We start from the raw sequence: 27,666 nt of genomic DNA, 5'->3' as shown, positions 1-27,666 counted from the left end.
ATAGGAATTTTCCATTCATTCTATGCATGGAATATCGGTAGCCTCAGGGCTACTCAGGAAAACACTGGAAAGGACTATCTTTTTAACTTGTTTTTTTATAAACAACAATAGTCACAGGCAGACAGAAAAACAACAAATTTTTTGAGGACTTACTCTGTGCTTGGCACTGAGCTAAGCACATCATGTAGATTCTAACATTTAGTTCTCCCAACAACTTTTTGGGTTACATAATATTTATATCTCCATTTTATAAACAAAAAATTCGAGCCATAAAGCCTATTCAATGCTGCCTTTTAGAAGAATTTATGCACTTGAAAGTGACAGATAACTTATGGTTCAGGATTGACTCATGCAGCAAAGTTCATCAGAACACTCCAGTATCTCTTTACTGAGAAGCATGGACAAGCCAGCCTTCACTATTAAAAAATAATGGTCTCAAATCTTTCTTTTAGGAAAAGTGTTTTCAGTACAAAGAGGAAACACCTCTCCATCTGTGGCTCTGTAAGTTCTCTGTAATGAGTATGAACATTCAGTTAAGCTCCATACATCCATGCACTTGGTTTCCCATTGAGGGGATAAGATCAGCCAGAGAGACACCTGCCATTGTTTACACTGACAAATCCTTTGCCACCATCCAGGGTGTTCTTCTTCCTATTTTTTTTTTTAAATGTTCATTTATTTTTGAGAGCAAGAAAGACAGCATGTGAGCTGGGGTGGGGCAGAGAGAGAGAGAGATACACAGAATCCAAAGTTGGCTCCAGGCTCTGAGCTGTTAGCACAGAGCCTGATATGGGGCTCAAACTCATGAACTGTGAGATCATGACCTGAGCCGAAGTCAGACACTCAACAACTGAGCCATCCAGGGGCCCCTCTTCTTCCTATTTTTTTTAAATTTTTTTTAATGTTTTTATTTGTTTCTAGGAGAGAGAGAGACAGTGTGAGCAGGGGAGGGTCAGAGAGAGAGGGAGTCACAGACTGAAACAGGCTCTAGGCTCTGAGCTGGCAGTCAGCACAGAGCCCGACGCGGGGCTCGAACCCACAAAACGCGAGATCATGACCTAAGCGAAAGTTGGACGCTTAACCGACTAAGCCACCCAGGCACCCCTCTTCTTCCTATTTTTAAACAATCTTCATATCATCTTTAAGGGGCACCTAGGTGGCTCAGTCAGTTAAGTGTCTGACTTCAGCCCAGGTCATGATCTCACAGTTCGTGGGTTTGAGCTCTGCATTGGGCTCCGTGCTAACAGCTAGCTCAGAGCCTGGAACCTGTTTGAGATTCTGTCTCTCTCTCTGTCTCTGACCCTCCCCTGTTCATGCTGTCTCTCTCTCTCTCTCAGAAATAAATAAAATATAAAACATATCATCTTTCAGACATGACAAAGCAGAGCAATTCAAAATGTCCTGATTATAACCTGGAAGACTCAAGTAGGTGAATGTCCAGTTGCAAAGAAATAACGATTGCTAACAATGATTGTAAACATTTACTGAGCACTGAGTCTGCTCAAGACAGAATAAAGTCCTTGACATGAGTAATCTCAGAGAAACTTTACAACTCGCCCATGTGGAAGGTATTAATATTATTCCTATTTTACAAAGGAAGAAACATACTCTGTTAGAGAATGAATTAACATACTCTGAATCTGTCTGATTTAAGAATGGAAACACTTTACCTGCATTGATACCCATGGATGCAGTAAGACCTCATCAAAATACCAAAGTCTGAGTTACTTAATTTCACTTCATCAAGAACTTGATACAGATAATATTTTAAAATCATTATTTTAAATCATATGGCTAGAAATAATTTAATCAAGTTAAAAATGACTACTTGCAATAGACTTGCAATAAATGTAAGTTCTTCAAAGACACAAACACAAAAGCACTAATGGGTGGGGTTAAAACTTAAAAGCATATAGAACTTCTCAAGTTATTGACTTGAAAAAAACACTCATTATATTTTGATGTGTGTGTGTGTGTGTAAAATGCTGAAATACTACCAATTATTTAACAATGAACATCCTGAAGGCAGGCATTCTGAATTTAGGGACACTTAAGCTATATGGCCACCATGTCAAACTATACCTGTGCACTTCTGACCATCTGTGCTCACGAATATGTGCACTGGATTTCATTAACCACAGAAACCATATGTTAAAAGGGACTGGAGAAGGAGCTATCAAAGAAGCCATCTAGTCCCATCACTCATCAAAAGACACAGTTGTGTAGAAGGTAAGGATTTAGTTCCTGACCCACTCCTGTGATAGCCACTGTACCTTGAATTCCTTCAAGGCTCAGCTCTGAAGATGGTTGCAGAACATCATCTGGATGTGGGACGCAGAGTCCGTGGAAGGGTCCCAGGTCAAAGCATTCATGCAGCAGCTGCATGTTCACTCTTGAGCACGCACTCATGAACCCGACAGCTACACCTTCCACCTGAAACATCCAAAACATCTCATTACTCTATCAGACCCCAAATGAATTCTCATCATAAAACTTACATGAGCCCACAGGACGTTGGGGCAGTTGGTGACTTGGCAGGCACTTTGGGATATTTAAGGGACCGAACAGTATCTTCCTTTAGAAGCTCTAGTGTCCAGAACAATGCATAGCACCCACAATGTGCTCCAAAAAATGTCCAGTGAATGACCACTTTGGACAATCCTAGACTGAATATGTAACTTGGGGAAATTGCTAGAGTTCTTCAGGGAAAGAACATGTACCCTCTTTGTCCACACAGTGCCCCCAGCCTGTGCCATATGTTTTTTTATTATGCCACTGCAATCCCAGCCTTCCTGTCCATTTCCACTCCCCCCTCACCACCACCATGCAGAGTCTTGGTAAGACCAGCCATTGTTCCAGTGTCCATCCAACTGACCCTTGATCTAGAGATGCCCATGGTCACCTAATCTTTATCAGATTGGAACTTTGATTTTCTTGAATTTATTCATTTATTTGACTGTACAATCTCATGGGGAGGAGAAGTGAGGATAGAGGTTTGGTGGGGATGTTAGAGTGAAGTAAACTTGCAACACTGGTTCACCATGTGGGTCTGATTTGCAAATACATCACCTCGTAGCATCCTAACATACTTGGTTCTGAACCTTTTATGGTCCCATGAGTTTGGGCTTCTAATAGGGAATACACAGGTGGAAAGATAAGTGTGACAATGTGTTTTAATAAGAAATACATATTTGGTCTTCATCCCTGGTTCCTGGCGCAAAGCCCCTAAAACACTTGTAGTTTCCTGAGAGAAGCATCTTTTGTTTTTTATAGTAAGCTCCTTTCAGTAATATCTGTTTATGCTAATGAGGTGACTCCTAGAGAATGGCAGCTGATTGTCAGAGAAAACAAATATGTGATTGACTAGAGGGTGGGAACCATCCCCTGACCTCTGGAGAGGGGAGAGTGGCTCCAGATTGAGTTCAGTCACCAATAGCCAATGGTATATATAATCAATCATTAAGGGAACTGCCATAAAATCCCCTAAACAGTGGGAATCGGGAGTTTCTGGGTTGGTGAACACATAGAGGTGTGGGGAGATGACGTGCCCAGAGATGACAGGGAAACTCAGGGCCCTTTCCCCTGCACCTTGCTGTATGCAGCTCTTACATTTGGCTGTTCCTGAGCTGTATCTTTTGTGATAAACTGGCAATAGTAAGTAAAGTCTTTCCCTGAGTTCTTTGAGCCATTTTAGCAAATTACTGACCCCAAGGAGGGGGCTGTGGAAACCCCTGATTTATGGCCAGTCAGTTAGAAGTACAGGTGACACCCTGGGACTTACAACTGGCATCTGAAGGGGGGGCAGTCTTGCGGGCCTTAGCCCTTACCCTGTGAGGTCGACACCAACTCTAGGTAATGTCAGAATTAAATTACAAGACACCCACTAGGTACCTGAAAAATTGGTTGGTGTAAACAAAACCCTACATATTGGTATCAGAAGTGTTATGAGTCAAGAAAACAAGTTATCTCCTTTTTCAAAAAAAATTTTAAGGTTTATTCGGTTTTTCAGAAAGACAGAGAGAGAGAGAGAGAGAGAGAGAGAGAGACAGAGTGCACACAAGTAGGGAAGGGACACAGAATACAAAGCAGACCCCAGGCTCTGATTTGTCAGCACAGAGCCCAACATGGGGCTCAAACCTACAAACTAACTGTAAGATCATGACCTGAGTTGAAGTCGGCCACTTAACCAACTGAGCCACACAGGTGCCCCGAGAAAACGAGTTATCTCATAATGAGTAATTAGCTGATCTGTATCCATTATTGGCAGTGATACAAATTAAAGAAATTTAATTCTATAGTAGCCCACATTGACAGATATCTGTGACTGAAATTCTTTATGATGTCCCTTCAATAATTCTGAATGTCATTTTTCCCTGCAAAGAAAGCATTTAAATTTTTAAAAGAAAGCAAGAGAGAATGCATAGTTCTTTAGTTAACTAATCTTTCTGTGATAATTATTGTATTATATACACACACACACACATATATATATATCAAGTTGCTATGTTGTACATCTTAAACTTATACAATGTTATATATCAATTATATCTCAGTAAAATTAAAAAAAAGAGACAACTAAATTGTACACAAATAACTCCTCCTGTTAATTATAATGTGGGTTTTAAGCAAATTCTGATTGCGTGATTTGACTGACAGCTCTTGTAGACAGCACTACAAGGTCCAGCCCTTCAGGTGTTTAGGCTGAGACAACCATTCCAGCAGGAAGCAGAAGAACTCATCACAGGCATTCCTAGTCCCAAGAATGTAGCATCCTCCCATAAATGTCAGTCAGAGAAAATGGTTAATATTTTAACCTACTGAAGCACAAAACTGAGCTACAACAATGCTCAGTCTTCTACATGACACACAGAAAAATTAGGCATTAAACTATTTGTTCTCAAATGTGTCTTCTAGTTGAAAGTCATTTGGTTCCAAATGTGTTTGAAAAACAAACGTGACTGCCTTTGTTTTCTCCCTAATGCTGAAATACAAGAGAAATTCTTAAAAATTAATTTTTCCATGCATACTCTTTTCTTTATAGCCCTCTCCCCCCACAATGATACTAGCTGTACAAGGCTGGATTTACACAGCTGTCTTATAAAGCCATCGACACTTTAATAAAAGTCCAAAATAAACATTTTAATTTTTTTTCCCAAATAACAAGTGATTGTTTGTCTTGTTTGCACTCGTGAACAAAGGCTGTGTAGCCACAGTTGTCTGGCTTCCCTGTAATTTTAGGCCCAAGACTCAGCAGACGCTGATTAACCAATCCATCTACCATATGTGCAGAAAGAGACGGCCAGCCTCACTCTCGGCAGGGAAAATTGGCATCCATCTTGGTTCACATGGAGATGTCCTTCTAATCTACAGCCACGCTGGCGCAAAGAAACTTCGATGGTCTAAAATACCTTTTGCTGGCTTCACAGTGAGCTGCATGTGCATGATAAGAATGTATTATTTATAAGACCGCTGTTAGTAATGAGCTATTACACTAATGGCTCATTGTGTTTGGAATTTGATTTCAAATGGCATGGATCACACATTCTGATGAAAATGAGAAAAAACATGTTTTGCCATTAGGAACAAAGATGTAACATTCTCCAATTCTACAACCTGTTATATTCCCATCATTCATCCTGGGTTGTGACAATTCACAAAAGTTCACAATTATGAGCCACAACTAAGCAAGGACATATTGTGGAAATGTCTGCTTTCTCCTTTGAGTTTCTTTCAAATAACTAGTCTGATTTGAGAAACACCATTCTGAAATATGAATTTGTGGAAGTATTCAAATGCATCTTTGTGTGTGTTTTCTGGAAAAATAAATTCAGTGAACTTTCTTTACTTGAACAATGAAAAAACACTGATTATTGACTGCTATTAATCCTCCAGGTGACAGAGGTAACTTTCCACCACAAAGGAATCTTCAATTATCTTATACTCAGAGAGCAAAACTGAAAGTTTTGTTTATCATTCTTACTTTTTGTTATGATATAGACAATGATGCATGAAGCTCTGACTGCTAGAAATTCCAATGTGCAGTGGCCTTCTCTTCACAAGCAAGTCCATTTAGAGACATGTGCACTGTACCATTCATGCTTCCTTCTTAAAAAGCCCTATAGTCACTCGTCCCTTTTGGGTGACAGTAGTCCACAGAGAGGGTGCCCTTACTGTGACCACTGCCAGCTTTGATCCCCTCTGCCTGATGCCAATGGCAGGGCTGAGCTGGCAGGCTCTGCCCACCCGCAGGTCAGTGGCGCCTATTCGGACCACTGCTGCCCGTGCTGTGGATGATGCCAAAGCAGACGCTCTGCCCATCTGTCTCTAGGAGCCACCCTTGGCCTCCAACCACCCTTCCCTAAAATCTCAGTTTGTAATAAACACCAGATGTCAAGGTAAGCCAGGATAAAGTTATGAAAGGCAACGTGCAGCAAAATGATGACTCAAAACTCCTTGAAAGTAGCTATCAAGCCAAAGAAAGTCTGGAGAGTTAAAACCTTTAATTAGTCCATAATTTCCTACATGGCACAGCCATAGCTCCCTGGCATTCTGTGTGCATGGCCTGTAACCACCATGGGCCAGTATGGAAAGGGACGAACTTGATGCACTCTGTTCTGTTATCTCTGGTCAACCACAGTCACATGTAAGCATGCTACACTGCTCGTAAATTCTCAATTGGTAACTGGGGGCAAAAACTCTGATTTATCATTTGCCAATCTCTGTGGGGCAAAAATTCCCATTGTGGCCAATTTTTTAAAAAAATGTTTATCTATTTATTTTTTAGAGAGAGGGAGAGAGAGAGCAGAGGAGGGGCAGAGAGAGAGAGACAGAATTCCAAGCAGGCTCCACACAGTCAGCATAAAGCCTGAAGTGGAGCTCGAATTCACAACTATGAGACCATGACCTACACTGAAATCAAGAGCTGGATGCTTAACCAACTGAGCCACCTAGGCACAATGCCACTCCATTGTGGCTAATTTTAATCTATCAGTGTGATGTCACCGAACTGGAAGTTGGGAAAGGAGGCCCAGTAGCCACTATTATATAGTATTTCTATTAGAGAGACCCTAGACATAAATAATCTCAAAATCAAATATAATACAATAATTAGGAAGTGATGAGTGTTGAGTATTTAACTTTTTTAGTGTAACTTATTACATTGCAAGTTTATATAATTTAATTTTTAATAATGCCTGTATTTAACAATCAGCTTCCAAAGTTCCCGAAGATTTAACATTGGCTCTTGTAAGCCAGAATGAACTAGTTTCTGCATACCACTGCCTGCAGGGCCAGCCGAAGGAAGTCGGGGTGGGGGGGGGGGGGGGGGGGGGGGGGGGGTTGGGAGAAGGGCCCAGGAGCAGGTGGGAGGGGAATGGCAGCACTGATCTTTCACTCAGAAAGGCTTAAGACACCAGATATGGCTCAGTAGAGACGGGAGATGTGCTCCCAGATCCTAGGCTGGCTTCCTCCCTGTGTGGGAGTCCTGCTTCTGCTCTTCCATCTGAAGGTCGAGGTCCGTGGTCTCATCTCCACAGAACATGAAGTGTCTGGTGTCTGAGGAAACACAGCCTCTCAGAATCTGGTCTGGATTTTGTTTTCTCTTTAGGGACACCAGAGGATCCTTGCAGGGTTGGAACTGCAGTTTTCAGCCTGCAACTTTTCTCTGATGTTTATATGCACTGAAAATGTATAACATGTGACTAGAGAGGGAAGGAACATGGGAGTAGTCGCTGCAGCTGCTCTTCACAAACACTAACACAAATCAACAATAGCCAAATCATGGAAAGAACCCAATGTCCATCAAATGATGAATGGATCAAGAAGATGTGGTTTATATATACAATGGAATACTACTCGGCAATGAGAAAGAATGAAATCTTGACAATTGCAACAATGTGGGTGGAACTGGAGGATATTATGCTTAGTGAAATAAGTTAATTGGAGAAAGACATATATCATATGTTTTCACTCATGTGGAATTTAAGAAACTTAACAGAAGACCGTCAGGGAAAGGAAGGGGAAAAAATAATTTCAAACAGAGAGGGATGCAAACCATAAGAGACTCTTAAATACAGAGAACAAACAGGGTTGATAGGGAGGTGCGGGGGGTTGGGGGTTGGGGAATGGGTGATGGGCATTGAGGAGGGCACTTGTTGGGTTGAGCACTGGTGTTGCATATAAGTGATGAATCATGGGAATCTATTCCTGAAGCCAAGAGCACACTGTATATACTGTATACAGTGTGCTCAACTGTATACAACTGTATATACTGTATGTTAGCCAACTTGAATAAATTACATTAAAAACAAACAAACAAAAAAACCCAAATGATTTGGGGCATCTGGATGGCCAATCAGTTAAGCATCCATCTTCAGCTCAGGTAATGATTTTGTGGTTTGTGAGTTTGGGCCCTGCATCAGGCTGTGTGGTGACAGCTTAAAGCCTGGAGCCTACTTTGGATTCTGTGTCTCCTTCTCTGTCTACCCCTCCCCCACTCATGCTCTGTCTCTGTCTTTTAAAAATAAACATTAAAAAAAATTTTTAAACATGGTATTAAAAAACTGATTTGGGTTAAAACTGGCACCTTAAAATCAAAGAATTAAAACCCTTCTTCACAGTGATGTCACCATCATGGTGGCATAAAGATGTCCATCATTTTTGTCCCCAAGCTCAACAGCAAACATTTGATATCCATCCATGAACAAAAGGGCCTTTGAGGAAGCTGTGGGATCTAGCACCATACTCCAGGGACCTGTAAGAGTCTTGCCCACTGTGTATGAGGAAATAGGCAGACAGACCTTGGTGTTCACTGTGAACCCTGTAGAGGCCTGTGAACTGGCTCCAATCCATCTTGGCCATGGACCAGAAGCCCTTGGAGAATAGGGACTTGGACAATAACTTAGAGTAGAGAGACTCTTTGTAAAAGTACAATTTCCATAGAAATTCCAGGACTCTGTTGGAGCAAAAAAGCATGAGTTTGGAAGCACTGGAGTGAATAAGAGGAACAGTTTGACTTTACCCATATCACCCATCCCCCATTGAGGCACAGCTTAGGGTCATGAAGGATTTTCCGTGGCCCATGGTTTATCCAGTGAAGAAAAGGGAAAGCATGTGAGTGAGCACCTAGCCTCCCCAGCTGTGTGGGATGCTTCCAAAGGGGTTAGTTTCTCTCTTACCCCATCCAGAGTACTTAATCAAGAGCTCCATGTCTGGGGTGGGAAGGTGGAAAGAGGCTTGGGAGAACAGCAAATAATACTCTTGGAGCGCAATAAAGGGACACGGTTCCTAATTGCATTATGGATTGCATCAGGAAGCACGTGCACAAACTGCTGGGAATACCTTGCCTGCAAAACCCCTCAACTGGCTCACAAGCACCCCCAGCTCCCTCATGCCTCACTTACATGTTATCCCACACTGTGGCCAGTTTCTGTGCATGCTCCTGACAGCAACCATGAGCAGACATGAGCAGATGGCTGGTGAGAGCTACAGAAAATCAGTCATATCTTTGTCCAGAGAGAGACCACAAACTTGAGCTGCTACCTTTGGCAAAGTACAAGAAAGATTGCTAGCACTCAAGTATAGTGCTATCCAGAGAATGCAAACATGCATACAAAAGGGAGCAAGATGGGTGGAGCAGATGTACCCATAGCAGGTCTAAGAACCTTGTCAGGATCTCTACTAGGGCTAATAGACGTATGTCCCCTCTGAAGAAAGCAAACCCTGGAAGTGGTAACTGCTACTTCAAGTGTTAAAACATTAATGCAAAACTCCAAGAAACATGAGAAAATCAAGAAAGTGACATCATCAAAGGATCACAATAATTTTCCTGTAAGAAAACTCAAAGATACGGAGGTCTCTAATTTACCAGGTAAAGAATTCAAAATAGCTGTTTTAAGGAAACTCAAAGAGCAGCAAAAAAAAAAAAAAAAAAAAAGAAAGAAAAAAAAAGAAAAAAAGAAAGAAAAGAAAAGAAAAACAAAACAAACACAAAAAGAGAATTCAGTGAAGTCAGGAAAATGATACAGAAACAAAATGAGAAGTTTAACAAAGAGACAGAAATCATAGAAAAGAATCAGGCAAACTCTGAATCTGGAGAATGAAATGAAGAAAAGAACAATATACAATAGAGATCATAGGCACCAGATTTGGTGAAGGAGAGGAAAGAACCCATGAGATTGAAGACAGGGTATCTGAACTTATCAGTTCAGAGAAAAACAAAGAAAAAAGGATGATAGAAGAGAGGAAAGCCTATATAATCTGTAGGATATCATTAAGGAGACGAATTAGCAAATCACTTCAGTTCTAGAAGGAGAAAAAGGGAGAGGGTACAGAAAGCTTTTTTAAGAAGTGATGGCTGAAAACATGCCAAATTTGAGTAAAGATTTGGATATCCATAATAAGCCTCTCAAAAATCAAAGACAAAGATGTAGCAAGAGATAAAAAGCTTATAACTTACAAGGAAATCCCTTAAAGCTACCAGTGGACTTCTCAGCAGAAGCTTTACAGCCAGAGGAGGCAGATAATATATTAAAAGGGCTGAAAGAAAAAAACTGCCAACCAAGAATACTTTACCCTTAAAAGCTGTCTTTCAGAAATGAAGGCTAAAAGGAGACTTACTCAGACAGACAAAAGGTGAGGGAGTTCACCACTAGACTTACTTTATAACAAAGGAAAGGAGTTCTTCAAAGCTGAAATGTACACTTATTAGTTTCATGAAACCATATGGAAGTACACAACACACTGATAAAAATAAGTATGTTGTCAAATTCAGAATATTCATACTCTAATATGGTGGAATGTGAAGCACTTAACTCTATTAAAAAGGTTAAAGGAGAAAGTATTAAGAATAATTTAGCTCTAATAATTTAATGAATATATAATATACACATGTACAGATGGCAAAGAGACTCATGAAAAGATGGCCAGCCTCACTAATCATCAGGGAACCGCAAATCAAAAGCACAGTGAACTATCACCTTATGCCTGTCAGAATGGTTAGAATCAAAAATACAAGAAATACCAAGTGTTCAAGTGTTGCTGAGGATGTGGAGAAAAAGGAGCCCTTGCACACTGTTGACAGGAGTGCAGATTGGTGCAGCCACTGTGGAAAACAGTATGGAGGTTCCTCAAAAAGTTAAAAATAGAAATACCATATGATCCAGTAATTTCACTACTGAGAATTTACCCAAAGAAAATGAAAACACTAATTCAAAAAGATATATGCATCACTATGTTTATTGCAGCATTATTTATAACAGCTGAGGTATGGAGCAACCAAAGTGTCCACAATAGACATGGATAAAGAAGAAATGGTATATATGTACAATGGAATATTATTTCAACCATAAAAAAGAATGAGATCTTGCTATTTGTGACATGGATGAAACTAGAAATTATATTATGTTAAGTGAAATATGTCAGACAATGATAAATACTGTATGATTTCATTTATATGTGGAATCTAAAAAGATAAATGAATAAACTAACAAAAAACAAAAACAGACCCATAAATACAGACAACAAACTGATGGTTGCCAGAGTGAGTGTAATTAACAAAATGGGTGAAGGGGAGTAGGAGATACAAGCTTCCAGTTAGGGAATGATTTAGATATAGGAATTAAAAGGTACAGTACAGGGAATATATAGTCAATTGTATTATAATAGCATAGTATGGTGACAGACGGTAACTACACTTGAGGTCAGCACAGTGTAACATGCAGACTTGTCCAATCACTATGTTGCACACCTGAAACTATTGTAACATATGTGTCATCTATACTGCAATTTAAACAATGAATACACAGTGTAAAAAGAGGTAAATTGTGATATCAAAAACATAAAGTATGGGAGTAAAAAAGGTAAAATTTTACATGTGATCAAAGTTAAGTTGTTAATAATGTAAAATAGACTGTTAGAGCCATGAGGCATTTTATGTAAGTCTCATGGTAACCACAAAACAAAACCTATGGTAGATTCACAAAAGACAAACAAAAGGGAATCTAAGTTACCACTACAACAAAAATTCATCAACTCATAAAGGAAGACAGTAAGAGGGAAAGAAAGGAACAAGGATACTACAAAAAAAGCCAGAAAATAATCAAGAAGATGGCATTAGTAAATCCTTAAGCTATCAATAATTACTTACTGTAAGTGTAAATGAATTCTAGTCTCCAATCAAAAAACACAAAGTGGCTGAAAGAATAAGACAGACTCAACTACATGCTGCCTAAAAGAGACCCAGTTCAGCTTTAAGAAAACACATTGGCTCAAAGTGAAAAGAAGGAAAAAGATATTCCATGCAAGTGGAAACCACAAGAGAGACCAGGGGTAGCTATACTGACATCAGACAAAAAAGACTTTACACCAAAAAAAGTAACAAGAGACAAAGAAAGGCATTATGTAAATGATAAAGGGGTCAATTTATCAAGAAGATGTAACAATCATCCAAAAATGGATGGAACATGCAGACAGAAAATCTATAAGGAAATGTTGGACTTAAACAATACTTTAGCTCAATGGAACCTAACAGACATGCAGAGAACATGTCATCCAACAGCAGCAGACTATACATTCTTCTCCAGCACACACAGAACATGCTCCAGGATGGATAATCATGTTAGATCAGAAAACAAGTCTTAGCACATTTAAGAAGACTTGGGATCATACCAAGTATCTTTTTCTGACCACATGTTATAAAACTAAAAAACAGTAGCATTTTGGACAATTCACAAATAAGTAGAAATTTAAAAACAAAACAAAACAAAACAAAACATTCCTGAACAACCATGGAGTTGTTCCAAAGAATAAGTTAAAAAGGAAATTAAAAAAATATCTTCAGGGGCGCCTGGGTGGCTCAGTTGGTGAAGCGTCTGACTTTGGCTCAGGTCGTGATCTTGTGGTTCATGAGTTCGAGCCTCGCATCGGGCTCTGTGCTGACTGCCAGCTCAGAGCCTGGAGCCTGTTTCGGAGTCTGTGTCTCCCTCTCTCTCTGACCCTCCCCTGCTCACACTGTCTCTCTCTCTCTCTCAGAAATAAATTAAAAAAATTTAAATATATATATATATATCTCTTCAAATGAACAAAAATGGAAAGACAACATACCAAAACCTATGGGATGTTGAAAAAGCAGTTCTAGGTGGTAGATTTACAGCAATAAATAGCTACATCAAGAAAAAAAGATTACAAATAAACAATTAAATATACACCTCGACTTGGAAAAGGAGATCAAATTAAGCTCAAAGTTAGCAAACATAAAGATTAGAGCAGAAATAAATGAAATAGGCTAGAAAAACAGCAGAAAATTTCAACGAAACTAAGAGTTGATTTTTGAATAGTTAAACAAGATTGACAAACCTTCAGCTAGACTAAGAAAAAAAAGAAAGAAGACTCAAATAAAATCAGAAATGAGGGGCAGCTAGGTGGCTCAGTCAGTTAAGTGTCCTACTCTTGATATCAACTCAGATCATGGTCTCACAGTTCATGGGTTTGAACCCCACATTGGGCTCTGCTCTGACAGTGTGGATTCTGCGTGGGATTCTCTCTCTCTCTCCCTCTCTTTCTTCCCCTTTTCCACCTGTGTGCACATGTGCGCTCTCTCTATATAACCAACCAACCAAACATTTAAAAAGTCAGAAATGAAAGAGGAAACATTACAACTGGTAACACAGAAATACAAAGGATCATAAGAGACTACTATCAACAACTGTGTGGCAACAAATTGGACAACCTACAATAAATGGATAAATTCTTAGAAACATACAACTTACCTAGATTGAATCATAAAGAAATAGAAAGTATGAACAGATCAATACCAAGAGATTGAATCAGCAATCAAAAACCTCCTGACAAAGAGAAGCCCCAGACCAGATGGTTTCACTGGCAAATTCTACCAAATGTTTAAAGAATTGACACAAATACTTTTCAAACTCTTCCATAAAATGAAGATGAGGGAATACCCTCAAACTCATTTTACAAAGCCAGCATTACCCTTGTACCATAGTCAGATAAGGACATTACAAGAAAAGAAAACTATGGACCAATATCTCTGATTAATACAGATACAAAATTCTCAACAAAATATTAGCAAACTGAATTCAACAGCACATTAAAAGGAACATACACCATGATCAAGCAGGATTTATTCCTGTGATGTAAGAATGGTTCAACATACACAAATCAATAAATGATACACCACACTAATAGAAAAATAAAAATCACCTGAGCATCTTAATAGATCCAGAGAAAGCATTTGACAACATGCTTCATGATAAGAATGCTCAATAAACAGAATATAGTAGACAAATGTTTCAATTAAACAAATACCATTTATGACAAGCCCATAGCTAAAATCATACTCAACAGTGACTGACTGAAAGAAAGCTTTTCCTCTAAGATCAGGAACAGGACAAAGGTACCACTCCTATTCAACATAAAACTGAAAGTCCTAGCCAGAGAAATCAGGCAAGAAAAAGAAATAAAAGGCATGTAAATTAGAAAGGAAGCAGTAAAACCATCTTTGTTTTAGAATGATATGATCTCATATAGAGAAAATCCTAAAGACTCCACCAAAAAACTGTTAGAATTGATAAACAAATGCAGTAAAGTTGCAGGATACAAAACCAATGTACAGAAATCCGTTGCATTTCTATACACTAACAGCAATATACCTGAAAAAGAAATAAAGAAAACAATCTTATTAACAATAGTATTAAAAACAATTGGATTAGAGGAATTAATGTTGTTAAAATGTCCATTCTACCCAAAGCCATCTCTAGATTCAGTGCAATCCGTATCAAAATTCCAATGGCGCTTTTCACAGAAATAGAACAAACAGTCCTAAAATGTATATGGAACCTCAAGAAGACACCAAATAGCCAGAGCAATCCTAAGAAAGAAAAACAAAGCTAGAGGCATCACACTTTCTGATTTCAAATAATATTACAAAGCCATAATAATCAAAACAGTATGATACTAGGGTAAACACAGACAAAAAAGTGACTGGAATAGAATTGAGAACCCAGAAATAAACACCTGCATATATGGGCAACTAATATTTAACAGGGGAGTCAAGAGTACTCAATGCAGAAATGATTGTCTCTTCAACAAACACAGTTGGGAAAACTGGTATCCACATGCAGAAGAGTGAAACTGGACACCTATCTCGCACCACTCCCAATAGATCAAATACTTAAACATAACACCTGAAACTCCTAGAAGAAAATGTAAGGAAGAAGCTCCTTGACATTGTTCTTAGCAACAATTTTTTGGATATGACACCAAAACCACAAGCAATAAGAGCAAAAATTAATAAGAAAGACTATACCAAACTAAAAAGATTCTGCACAGCAAAAAGAACAAGGAATACAATGAAAAGGTGATCTACAGAATGGGAGAAAGTATTTTAAACCACATACTGGAATATCAGATAAGGGGTTAATATCCAAAATACATAAAGAGCATCATACAACTCAACAGGAGGAAAATGACCCAATTTAAAACTGGACACAGAATCTAAATAGACATTTTTTCCAAAGAATACATACAAAGGCCAACAGGTACATGAAAAGAGGCTCAACCTCACTAATCATCAGGAGATGAAAATCAGAACCACAGTGAGATGTCCCTTACACCTATTAGGATGGCTGTCATCAAAAAGACAAGAGATAACAAGTGTTGGCAAGAATGTGGAGAAAAAATAACCCCTCCTGGGGCACCTGGCTACCTCTGTAGATAGAGCATGCGACTCTTGATCTCAAAGGCTGTGAGCTCAAGCCCCATGTTGGGTGTAGAGATTACTTACAAACAAAATCTCAAAAAAAAAAAAAAAGTAACCCCCATGCACTGTTGGTGATAATGTAAATTGCTACAATCAGTATGGAAAACAGTATGGGGGGTTCTCAAAAAATTAAAAATATTACTGTCATATGACCTAGCAATCCCACTTTTGGGTGTATATCCAAAGGAAATAAAAACAGGATCTTGAGCAGATATCTGCACTCCCATGTTCATTGTAGCATTCTTCACAATAGTCAAAATACAGAAACAACTTAAGTGTCCTTCAACAGATGAATGAATTTTAAAATGTGGTATATATGCATACAATGGAATATTATTCAGCCATGAGAAAGTAGGAAATCCTGCCATTTGCAACAACATGGATGGACCATGATGGTATTATGCTAAGCCAAATAAGTCCGAGAAAGGCAAATATTACACAATATCACTTATATATGGATTCTTAAAAAAGGAGAACACATAGAAACAGTAGAATTGTGGTTACCAGAGGTTAGGAAGTAAGTGAAATGGAGAGATGTTGGTCAAAGGGCACAAAATTTCCAGTTATAGGATAAGTAAGTTCTGAAGATCTAATGGACAGCATGGTGGTTATAATTAACAATATTGTATTATGTATTTAAAAGTTGCTAAAAGAGTGGACCTTAAACATTTTCACCACAAGAAAGTACTGGTAATTATGTGACAAGACGGAAGTGTCAGCTAATGCTGTGGTGGCAAACGTTTTGCACTGTATATGAGTATCAATTCAACATGGTGTACATCTTTTTTTATGTCTATTTATTTAAGAGAGGTTGTACATGCGCACCATGGAGGGGCGGAGCAGTGGGGGGACAGAAGATCCCAAGTGGGCTCTGTGCTGACAGTAGAAAGCCAGGTTCTAAGTCACGAATCATGAGATCATGACCTGAACTAAAGTTGGATGCTTAACCAATTAAGGCACCCAGGTGTCCCAAAATGGTGTACATCTTAAACTTACACAATGGTATATGTCAATTATATCTCAATAAAGCTGGAACAAATAAATAAAAACCTTCTCCCAAAAACAAAGCCCTGACTAAACTGGGTTTGTCCATTTTGGTCATTAAAAGACCTGACTGGGGTCTGCGAGAACCATTACTTCTCAGTAGTTTTGTCTCATCATGTAAAGACATAGTTTTCAGAATGGTGCTGCTGTGCCCAAATAGTTCCTGACTCTTCCTTTTTCCATTAGCCTGAAGCTATAGGTTGAATGAAAATATACAAAAGCAAGTCCTTAAAGGAAAATACAAGATTACTAAAGATGAAAAAATAAAAATAAAATCCTTTCATTGGGAACAAAATAAATATTAGAGACTACTACCTCAGAATCTAATTTTTAGGGCCAGTTATCACCTAAAAAAACTAATGTCTTTATTTCTCAAAGGTCATCCTTTCCTTCATCAGATACGTTTTCCATCATGTAGATAAATGTTTCACTACCTGGACTGCACATTGGAACCATATAGAGAGCTCTTTAGAAATAGCCCCGAAAGATTGATCTACTTCATCTAAGTACATGCTAGCAGTAGGATTTTTAACTGACATATAATTTACCTACCATAAAAATAAACCTTAAATGAATATATATATATTTGGTGGCTTTTATTATATTCACAAAGGTGCACACCTTCACCTACTAATTCCAAAACATTTTAGTCTCCTCCACTCTTGAAAAAAACCCCATACCCTTTATTAGTTATTCCCCATCTACCTTTTCTCCAGCCACTAATCTATTTTCTGTCTCTATAGACTTGCTTATTCTAGGCTTTCATATAAATGGAATCATATAATAGTGATCTTTGATGTCTGGGTGCTTTCACCTAGCATAATGTTTTCAAGGTTCAAACATGTCATAGCATGCATCAGTACTTCATTCCCTTTGATTTCCTAATAATATTCCATTGTATGGCTGTGCCGCCTTTTGTCTCTTTATTCATTCATCCACAAGCAAACAGACATTTGGGTTGTTTCCACTTTTTGGTTATTATGCATAATTCTGCTATGAATGTTCGTGTACATGTCTTTGCGTGGACATGTCTTCAGTTCTAGGAGTGGAACTGTGGAGTCAAATGGTAATTCTATGTTTAACTTCTTGAGAAAATGCCAGATTGTTCTCCAAAGTGGCTACACCATTTTAAAATGCCACCAGCAATGTATGAGGGTTCCACTTTCTCCACATCCTCACCAACACTTGTTATTGTCCCTCTCTTTTATTATAATCATCCCAGCAAGTGTGAAGTGGTATTTCATTGTGGTTTTGATTTGTAGTTTCCTAGTGACTAATAAGTGTCATTTCATGAGCTTATTGTAGCCATTTATATATCTTTGTTGGAGAAATGACTATTCAAATCCTTTGCCCACATTTTATTTGAATTATTTGTCTCTTGATTGTCATATGAGCTATTTATATATTCTGGATATAAGTTTGTTGGCATGGGCACAGTCTAAAAGCTTCCCCATCAGAATTACCTGATCAGAATCAGAATCAGGTGATTCTCATACAAACTGAGCTTGAGAACCACTGATGTAGAAACAAGCCTCAAACAGATCATATTATCAGAATAAAATAAGTTTGATTCCATGTCTTCCAAGAAAAGTGATATTCATTAAATAGCTCTTACAGTTTTGTCAAATAGAGAAATTAATGTATGAATAATCCCTGAACGATCATGATCATCCTAGAAGTAAAACTGCTAAAGACCCACCTTTGAATGCTTTTCAATAAACTGGCACAAAGTAAAGGTCAAACATCCACTTGAAAAAAAGTAATTTGTGGTCATCTTTGTCTGAACCTTGGAATTCTATGAATGAAATATTCATTATAGGTCTGGGCACGCAAAGGTTCTATCCATATTTGGTAATTATGCTATGCAAAAGGAAACACAAAAATTCATTCAAAATAAGACAATCTTATTCTCAAAAGCAATCTTCAGTCCGAGCTTACATAAACCGCTTTTGAAGGCCTTTACAAAAATTGTCCTCTAGATTCCTCATGCGATGCAAATGGAACATTTTAGCTCACATTCGAATTGCTTTCTTTTTTTGATTCCTAAAACCAGCAACAAAAGGCTGACCTTGTGAGATCTTTCTACACAAGTCAATAATGAGCCATTTGCAGGGGAGCTTCATTCCTTTAAAACAGAGTTCTCAAACGTGGTCCCTGAACCAGCAGCATCAATATCGCCCATGAACTAGTGAGAAGTGCACATTCGCAGGCCCACCCAGAACCTACGCTGCGGATGGGTCCCAGTAATCTGTGCTCTAATCACCCCAAGAGTTATTTCAATGCATGCTCAAGTTTGAGTACTTACTTCTTTAGAATATTTTCCTGGCATTTCTCATACACGTGTAAAGCAGCTGCCGTTGGTTACGGCCCTATGCTGAACAGTCATCACACACTCCCTAATTGCCCTGAGGCACTAAGAGTCCCAATTTTTTTTTTAATTTTAGTCAATTTCTCCATAGCACGGAGCAAACCCCATGAATATCCCAATTTCAGCACTTTCAACTCTTTCTTTCTTTTTTTTTTTAAAGTTTTATTTATTTTTGAGAGAAAGAGAGACAGCATGAGAAGGGGAGGGTCAGAGAGAGAGGGAGACACAGACTCTGAACACAGGCTCCAGACTCTGAGCTGGCAGTCAGCGCAGAGCCCGACGCGAGGCTCGAACCCACAAACCGCGAGATCATGACCTGAGCCGAAGTCGGACACTTAACCGACTGAGCCACCCAGGCGCCCCAGCACTTTCAACTCTGAAGAATACCTAATGCTGGGGCGCCTGGGTGACTTAGTTGGTTGAGCGTCCGACTTTCGCTTAGGTCATGATCTCGCGGTTCGTGGGTTCGAGCCCCGCGTCGGGCTCTGTGCTGACTGCCAGCTCAGAGCCTGGAGCCTGTTTCGGAGTCTGTGACTCCCTCTCTCTCTGACCCTCCCCTGCTCACGCTGTCTCTCTCTCTCTCCTAGAAATAAATAAAACATTTTTAAAAAATTAAAAAAAAAAATACCCAATGCTTCAGATGGAGTGGCATGAAGTAGAAAGCCATCATGGTATTTTTCAGGAACGCCTATTTTCAGCAGGCTCAAACCAATATGAAGGCCTAAATATACCTCAGTACACTTAACGTTTTGCTATCAGAACTAGGATTGAATCCCAATTATTAAATCTTGTAGGAGCAGATTCAGAGAAGGAAGCCACGACTAGCTAAAAATCTGTAAGGGAGAAGTGTCCCTCCGCGGAATGCCTCTAGGGGCGGGGCAAGGATGAGCGCCAGTCTCACGAGGTGAGGTGCAGCATTGCTCACAGGAGCCACCCTGGGCGCAAGATCTGCCTGCTCCATGCTTTGAGCTGACACACACTAAAGCTAGCTAGCTTGCCGGCTATCTTCTGTGTCTCTTCTCACTTCCTTAGGGGTTAGACTTCAGGGTCTACAGCTGGCAAAACCCCAGGGGGTGGGGTCCATCTTTCTTTACTCCCATCCCTACCTCCCATCTCAGTAAAGGCTTCTGGGATGGCTGCCGTGGAATTAGGACATTCGTGGAACATGTTCTGAATCAGTGGTCACGACTGACATGCTAACCAGGGCTAGGTTGGTGGGCTCGAGGGCACCTGTATCGTCTACAGCGTCAGCTGCTTCAAAGCTCCAACTCTCTGGGGACTTGCAGAAAGAAGAGCAGTCCCAACAGCAAGCCTTATGATTTTTCTAGACACACTAGAAATTCCCAGTTATGCACACTTTCCTAATGTGTGAATGGTAGCCGCTAACACAACAAAACTTACTCATCTACAACCTAAATCAAGTCATGAGAAAACACTGGACAAATCCAAATTGAGAGACATTGCACAAAATAACTGACTTGGGCTCTTCAAAACTGTCACTGTCATAAAAAACAAAGGCAGACTAGGGAGTTGCGCCAGGTTACAAGAAACCGAAGACAAGAGACACCTGAATGTAATAAATGATGTGGATTTACTTCTGCTCTAAAGGACTGTCCATAAAATCTGAATAAGGTCTGTAGATTAGATAAGAGGAGTGTAGGAATCACAAGTGCTCAACTTGATCACTGTACTACAGTTACATAAGAGAACATTCTTGTTTTTAGGAAATAACCACTGAAGTACTTAGTGGTAAAGGGGCACTACATCCACAACTTATTCTTAAATGGTTCAGAAGAACATATAAGTAAATAATTCCTAAATTATATATATATATATGTATATTTATATCATAGTATAATTATGTTTATAATATAAATATATATGTTTATACATTAAAAGAGAGAAATACATAGAAAAAGCAAAGAGAATGATAAAGATTTACCACAAATGTGGTAAAATGTTACCATTTAGGGAACCTGAGTGCTTACAAGTTTTCTGTAAGTGTGAAATTTTGCCAAAACAAAAAGTTAAAGGGGCACCTCGGTGGCTCAGTTGGTTGAGTGTCTGGCTTCAGCTCAGGTCATAACCTCCCTGCTTGTGGTTTCAAGCCCTGCGTTGGGCTCTTTGCTGACAGCTTGGAGCCTGCTTCAGATCCTGTGTCTCCCCCTCTTTCTGCTTCTCCCCTGCTCGTGCTCTGTCTCTCTCTGTTCCTCAATAATAAATAAATGCTAAGAAACATTTTTTTAAAAAAGTTAAAAAAATTACTTTCCAAGTCAAACAAAATCCATGTGTCAGCAGGATGCTGGTCTGTGATCTCTGGCCTCTAGGATCTTGGGGTCTCAGAAATCCCCTCAGACACCCTCAAGAATCTCTCCCTTTCACCCTAACTCCCATCCCTATCTCCAGGAGCAGGGCAAAGAGTCCACAGCAGCCTGGCATCTGGTAGCATCTCACAAAAACCTAAAGCCAGGTCGCACTGGGAAGGAGGGTGAAGCCACAGCTCAGAAGCAGGCCTGGTGCCACCTGAAAGGCCCTAGGAAGCAGGGAGGGACTGGCAGCTCCAGGGGTGCTGGGCAAACCAAGAGCAATGTGCTTATTTCTCTAATTTCTCTTACTAAGCGTAGCCCAGGTGGTTAATCACCAACCTCACACACGACAGCATGATTCTCTTCATCTTGGGCCTCGATTAGTTCAGCCAGGAAGTACTCGCCGTAAGTTTCCCTCAGAATGGTGTCATAGCGCAGAAATATCGGCATGAGATCATCATGATCTTCTACCCTGTTTAGTGCAAAGGCTTCATTAATTTCAGTGTTCCTTCCTTCAGTGGAGCACCTACTATGTGCCAGGCCCTGTTCTAAATGTCAGGAACACAGCAACATGCTCATGACATGAACTTGCATTCTTACAGGAGAAACAGAATGAAACTATAGCAAATACAACGCTTCAAACATTTCAAACTGTGGTAAGTGCTCTGGGATGGAGAGTGACAGGGTCAAGTGGTCAGGGAAGACCTCTCTGAGGAGAGACATCTGAGCTGAGACCCGAATGAAGAAAAGGGAAGAGAGCTATGTGAAGAGAGCTGAGGGTGGAAAATCCCAGGTAGAGGGAACACACTCAGCATATTTGGGTATGGAATGTGGGCCATCATTTGTCCTGAGACAAAGGACAGAAAGCTAGGAACAGCATTTCCCAAACGTCTTCCAAAGAGCACTACTTCTATGACATTGTCCCTAGCTTCCCCTTTGTCCCTCCAAAAGAATTCCAATGTCTAAAGACAATTTCCTAGTATAGGTGCCCTCTGGAGTATCACAGTTTCATACTAAAGACTGAGAAGTACTAGGATAAATATGAATATTTAACCTAGTTTATGCATTTGCCCAACATGGACCCATGGTACCCTTTATGCTTATCAAGTTTGATGGAGAACAGATACCATGGTATTAACCAGTCCTTCTGACCCACAGAAAGTTCCAGCAGCTCCTCTGTCATTTTGCAAGGTTCTAGAGCTGGTTCCTTTATATTCTAGTTGCTCTTTAAAAAACTTTTTAATGTTTATTTTTTGAGAGAGACAGAGTGCAAATGGGGGAGGGGCAAAAAGAGAGGAGACACAGAACCTGAAGCAGGCTCCAGGCTCTGAGCTGTCAGCACAGAGCCCAATACAGGACCCAGGGACCGTGACATCATGACCTGAGCCAAAGTCAGATACTCAACCAACTCAGCCACCCAGGCACCCCTCTAGTTGCCCTTTTAAACCAAGGCTTTTTTTCTGTGCCCCAGGAAAGATGAGGCTGCTCATGGTCCCTAGGTAATTTCCTGGCCTGTTGCAGTGCACAGCATCCAGGGTAGGGGTTCCCTTCATTCCTGGGCCTCTGCCTCTCTTGCCATTCTCCATGTGGTCCCTCTGTCCTCTGTTGTGCTGTTCAGAAGCTGTTCAGTCAATCCTCAGTTCTTCAAGACAAATTGCTCCAAAATAGCAATTGACTTGGTGTGTCTATCGTAGAGGTAAGTTCAGGGTTTTCCTATGTTGCCATCTTGGACCAGAAGTCTACCCTTTATTCTTGACATGTTGCTACATTTCTCATAAAGGGGGAAATGCTACTTTAAAAATAATGAAGCTCTCTGCTCACCCCCTTGGAAACATTCACCTCAAACTTCCCTTGTCAGGACTCCAAACAGTGACCTTGACAACCAGCGTGGGAGAAGAAGGAGAACCAAGAACCAGGTTTATGGTACCACAGTGATGCTGGCCCTTAGACTCCATTTTGCTGCCATTTTCTAACATTCTTTTCTTATTTTTAGTATATTATTGGTTATATTTATTACTCTATTGTACCTGCCTACGATGTTCTTATACTTTTTTCCTGGTACTTTTCTTACTAAAATGTTCCACAGTTTTTTTGTTATTGTTGTTTTTCTGTAATATATCTGATTTGGCTACTAATTTTTATCTCTTCCCCCCTTTATTTCATTATTATTCCATCTTCATCATCCAATTTGAGCTTCTAATATGTTGTCTTTGACATTAATAGTAAGTTCATCTGAGCGATTTGTATGTATATAAAGCCCAGGGCTTTATCCAGATTATCTCCGTTGGTATACTTCTCATAGCTACCCCAGGAGGTAGGGATTACCATCTTCACTCTATAGAAGGCAGAGAGCAAGGCTCAAGAGGATGATGAAAAGCTTCACCTGAGATGACAGGAATACTTGGCAACAGAGCCATGTTATGAACTCAGGTCAGCTTAGACCCTGATATCACATACTACACTAAGTCAACAATGCATTTCAAAAATTTCTCTTTACTTTGACATTCTATTGAATGTGGGCAGCAAGAAGCATGAGCACAAGCAAAACAGTTGAGAGGAGACTTTGGCTCAAGGGACAGGGGTCAACACCACGGCTCATCCACCCAGCTCCTCCTCAACTCCCAGATCGGATTCTCCCAGTCCTGTCGCAGGTCCACTCCCCACATCTAAACGCTTTAAGCTGGACCACTCCACACACTCTTGATGAAAATCCCCATCTTATTCCAATGATGAAATCTTTACCTCTGGTGAGCCTCATCTGTTGGAATGATGTTGTTTTTTCATCAGTAATAAACATTTTGATGAAAGAAATACATATTTGAAAAACTAGGTCTCTCCTATAGAAAACTCAGAGGTAAGGAGAAAGCTAGCCAACAGTATAGAAAACTCAGAGGTAAGGAGAAAGCTAGCCAACAGACCACGATACAGGAAGGAAAAAACAAAGAGAAGATGATAACCATCATGGATTAAACATAACTCCCCAGGCTGAATCTTATTCCCAACCTCTTGCCAACACTTTCTGGAAGGAGAGAGAGCAGAGGGTCCTTATCCAGGCAACCAGGATATTTGCTTATTATACTATCAACCTGAGTATGATGTCATCACCAACCAACAGTCTCACTCCACATGCCAGCACCTCAGAGGGATTCTTTAGTAGAGAGTCTAATACATGGATCCAGAACTGAGAAATGTATAGAACTGTTGAGTCACTGCCTTACACACTTGAAACTAATATAACACTGTGTGTTCATTATACTGGAATTGTTAAAATAATGACTAATTAAATATACTTACATTGTATTTATTAAATGGATCCAGAAACAAACACCAACTGTGTTTTTAGGATGAACTTGACTGTACTCTCACACCATAGCCACTTCACAAGCTATTTCAGCTCTGCACTAATTTTTTTAAATAGTCTGACTATTTGCCCATCTAGTTTTGTCTGTACACAATTACTTTTGAGAACTACCAGTGGCCATGTGTGGTTGGGTGTTCCAAAGCTCCATAATAAATACATCGAAGGCTCATGGTCCTCTTCTGAAATGACTGGAGAATAAATGATACAGTCTTGTGGTCAAAGTCTGGGCTGGAAGCCAGAAAGCCTAAATCTGGATTTAATGACTGTGACCTCAGGCATATCACCCATATTAACTAACCTCTCTATACCATAGTTTTCTCATCTGTCATAAAGACAGTAAATTAAATGTTGAGGTAATAGTGGGTGATATGCTATTATTATAAACATTACTCCTACTTAGGCAGGAAAGCTCCATAAGGACAAAGAACATTTATAATCAATGCATGGAATGGAAGAGGTTATCACTATAGGAGCCTGAATCCCTGTGCTAGTTGCCCTTTGGACACTGTAGATATAAACTTTCCCATTCCATCCACTATCACTAATCTGTTTAAAACCATGCTTTCTTCACCTCACTCCTTCATTCAAAAGCTTTTGCTAGCCTCCACTATTTCTGGGATGAGGTCAAGCCCTTAGCCTCATTTTTAAGGCCTCTTTCCAAAATTATCACCAATAATGACACACAAGGTGATCTACTCATTGTCCCTAGAAGAAGACCTCACCATCTCTCCTCCTTTAGCCTCTGTCCATATCCAGCACTGTGACTCACTCACTTATTCCAAATTCCAGCATCCTTCCACCCCACACTCTCCAGTGGCTCATCATCCCAGCCTCCTTTCTTGGTAACCTAATGACAGGATCAAAACTGGAGATCTATTGTCCACTTTTGATGTTAATGTCAAAGCAGGGCATGTTTCCAGTCAAGGATTATGCTCTCTGGGGACAGAGAGGGAGTTCTGTGTTTCTCCATAACAAAGGTTAGCTAAGATACTCTGAACTCTCTTCTCAACGAGACTTCAACCTTGGCTTATAAAGACTTGAAAAATCAATAAAGTTTCTCACAGCTCAAGGCCACATCCCTAGGATGACTCCAGCCCTACCTTTCTGAAAAAGCAAGGCTGCCAAAATAATTTCCTATTTGTTCTAGCCAACACCTGAAGGTAGGGCCCCTGTCTCTCAGTCCCAGTGGAAGGGGAGGAGCCTAACTTCAATAAACTCCAGCTAGCAAACTCAGATGGGTTTCACAAGGAACAAACCCGCTTCCCACCTCTTGTCATTTGTCACTCCCCTGACTCTACTGCAACTCCCCTCACCCCCTCCGAATTCCCTCATTTTCTCTTTAATAGGCCCAGTAACTTCTGCACAAACCAAAGTTGAGTTCAGTTCACACTGCACACTTTTCCCTACTGTAATAGTTATTATTGATTAAAATCTGTCTTTACCACTTTAACCAGAGACTAGCTCTGCTGAACTTTTGGACATTTGCATACACTGCAGACTGCAGCACAGGTGCAACAGTGACAGCCAACACAGATAGGGCCCATACCATATTCTGGGACCTCATTCAGTATGCCATGTGCACTCACAGCACCAAGGGGTGCCAATGCTAAGCCCGTTTTCCAGGTGAGCAATGTGTGGCCTGAGGGGACCCATGTGGAGAGTGAGACCACAGCCCTAACTGACTGAGCCACCTGCCCAGTCACTTGAATACTAAGCCTTGGTTTCTCATCTATTAAGCAGGCAGGGACAAGGACAGCAGGGAGGGTACAATGTAGTGATAAAAGGGACCCTGGCAGACAGTAAGCCCTCAGCACAATCTGCTCTGGGGAGACTTCACATGCCCTCTCACATCCCACGTGGAAACCCCCACTGGCTGGGTCCCCCAACCATTCAGGACCTCTACTAAAAGAGCCTACTAGTACACCCCACCGCATTCCAGAAACTAACTCCCTACTTAACCTGTCAAAGGAGGGTGGCTAATAGGGGGCTTTTCTCTGTGAAGAGAATCCTGAGTGATACTTGTTTGGAAAAAAAAAAAGATTCTAGGAGAGAATAGCAAAGAAATCCATTTTCCAATGATTTGCCAAAAATAAATCTCCAAATTGATATTAAAAGAGATAACTGTTGTAAATAATATGAAAATAATTCAATATACTAGTCCTTTTTTAAGAGAATCAAGACACCTGTCATGTAGAAAATTCTAAAATCAACTGTGTATGATGGACTTTTATCTACATAGGATGGACACAAAAATAATACTCCATTGATACAAAAATCAGAAATAAAGGCTCAGAGTGCCTGAGGGCTGTACACCTATGCATGAACCCTCAGCAGCCTATTAACAAAGTTATTCCTAATCATGCCTCAATTCTAATTCTTCTGGGAAAAATAAGAAGAAAATATCCAACTTGTGGAGTTTCAAAGAGTCTCTCACTTCAGCTCTTCCCCAAAATGGATAAAGAGGAACTTGTTCTGCTAAATGCATTCCTTGGGGTAATCGATAATTTATGATCTTGCATCAGCCCCAGTGCTAATGATAAAGTATGACATCAGCCTTGCAGAGTCTCAAATGGCATATGACAAAGTCTAGCCCCACAGAAACAAAACACTCCAGCTACCAAAAACAACGCATCCAGTAAAATGCTTACATTCAAGCACTCTGAGGCAGTGGGCACTGTCTACCTCTGGGATGGGAGAGCCACTTCATGTGAATTCATTTAGCACCGTACAGCCACATCTCTGGCAACTCTGTGACCCACAGCATTTCAGGGGTTAGACTATGTAAGGTTATAATTCATCAACCTAAAGTATA

General features: G+C 40.0%; 1 protein-coding gene across 1 annotated transcript in view; it reads right to left on the bottom strand.

Annotated features, from left to right (window-relative positions):
* The window catches only part of CFAP61 (cilia and flagella associated protein 61), a 275,380-nt gene that overhangs the window by 228,202 nt on the left and 19,512 nt on the right, over positions 1-27,666 (bottom strand). Inside the window, exons 6-7 of the mRNA XM_039216607.1 lie at positions 21,833-21,965; positions 2,274-2,433 (exon numbers count right to left, since the gene is read on the bottom strand). Of these exons, the coding sequence (XP_039072538.1) occupies positions 2,274-2,433; positions 21,833-21,965 (293 nt within the window). The remainder of the gene's footprint in view (positions 1-2,273; positions 2,434-21,832; positions 21,966-27,666) is intronic.

The sequence above is a fragment of the Hyaena hyaena genome, unplaced genomic scaffold, assembly GCF_003009895.1.
Source record: "Hyaena hyaena isolate Hyena2069 unplaced genomic scaffold, ASM300989v1 scaffold_643, whole genome shotgun sequence".
Lineage (NCBI taxonomy): Eukaryota > Metazoa > Chordata > Mammalia > Carnivora > Hyaenidae > Hyaena > Hyaena hyaena.
Note: the sequence above shows the minus strand (reverse complement) of the source record. Positions and strands in the feature narration are given on the sequence as shown.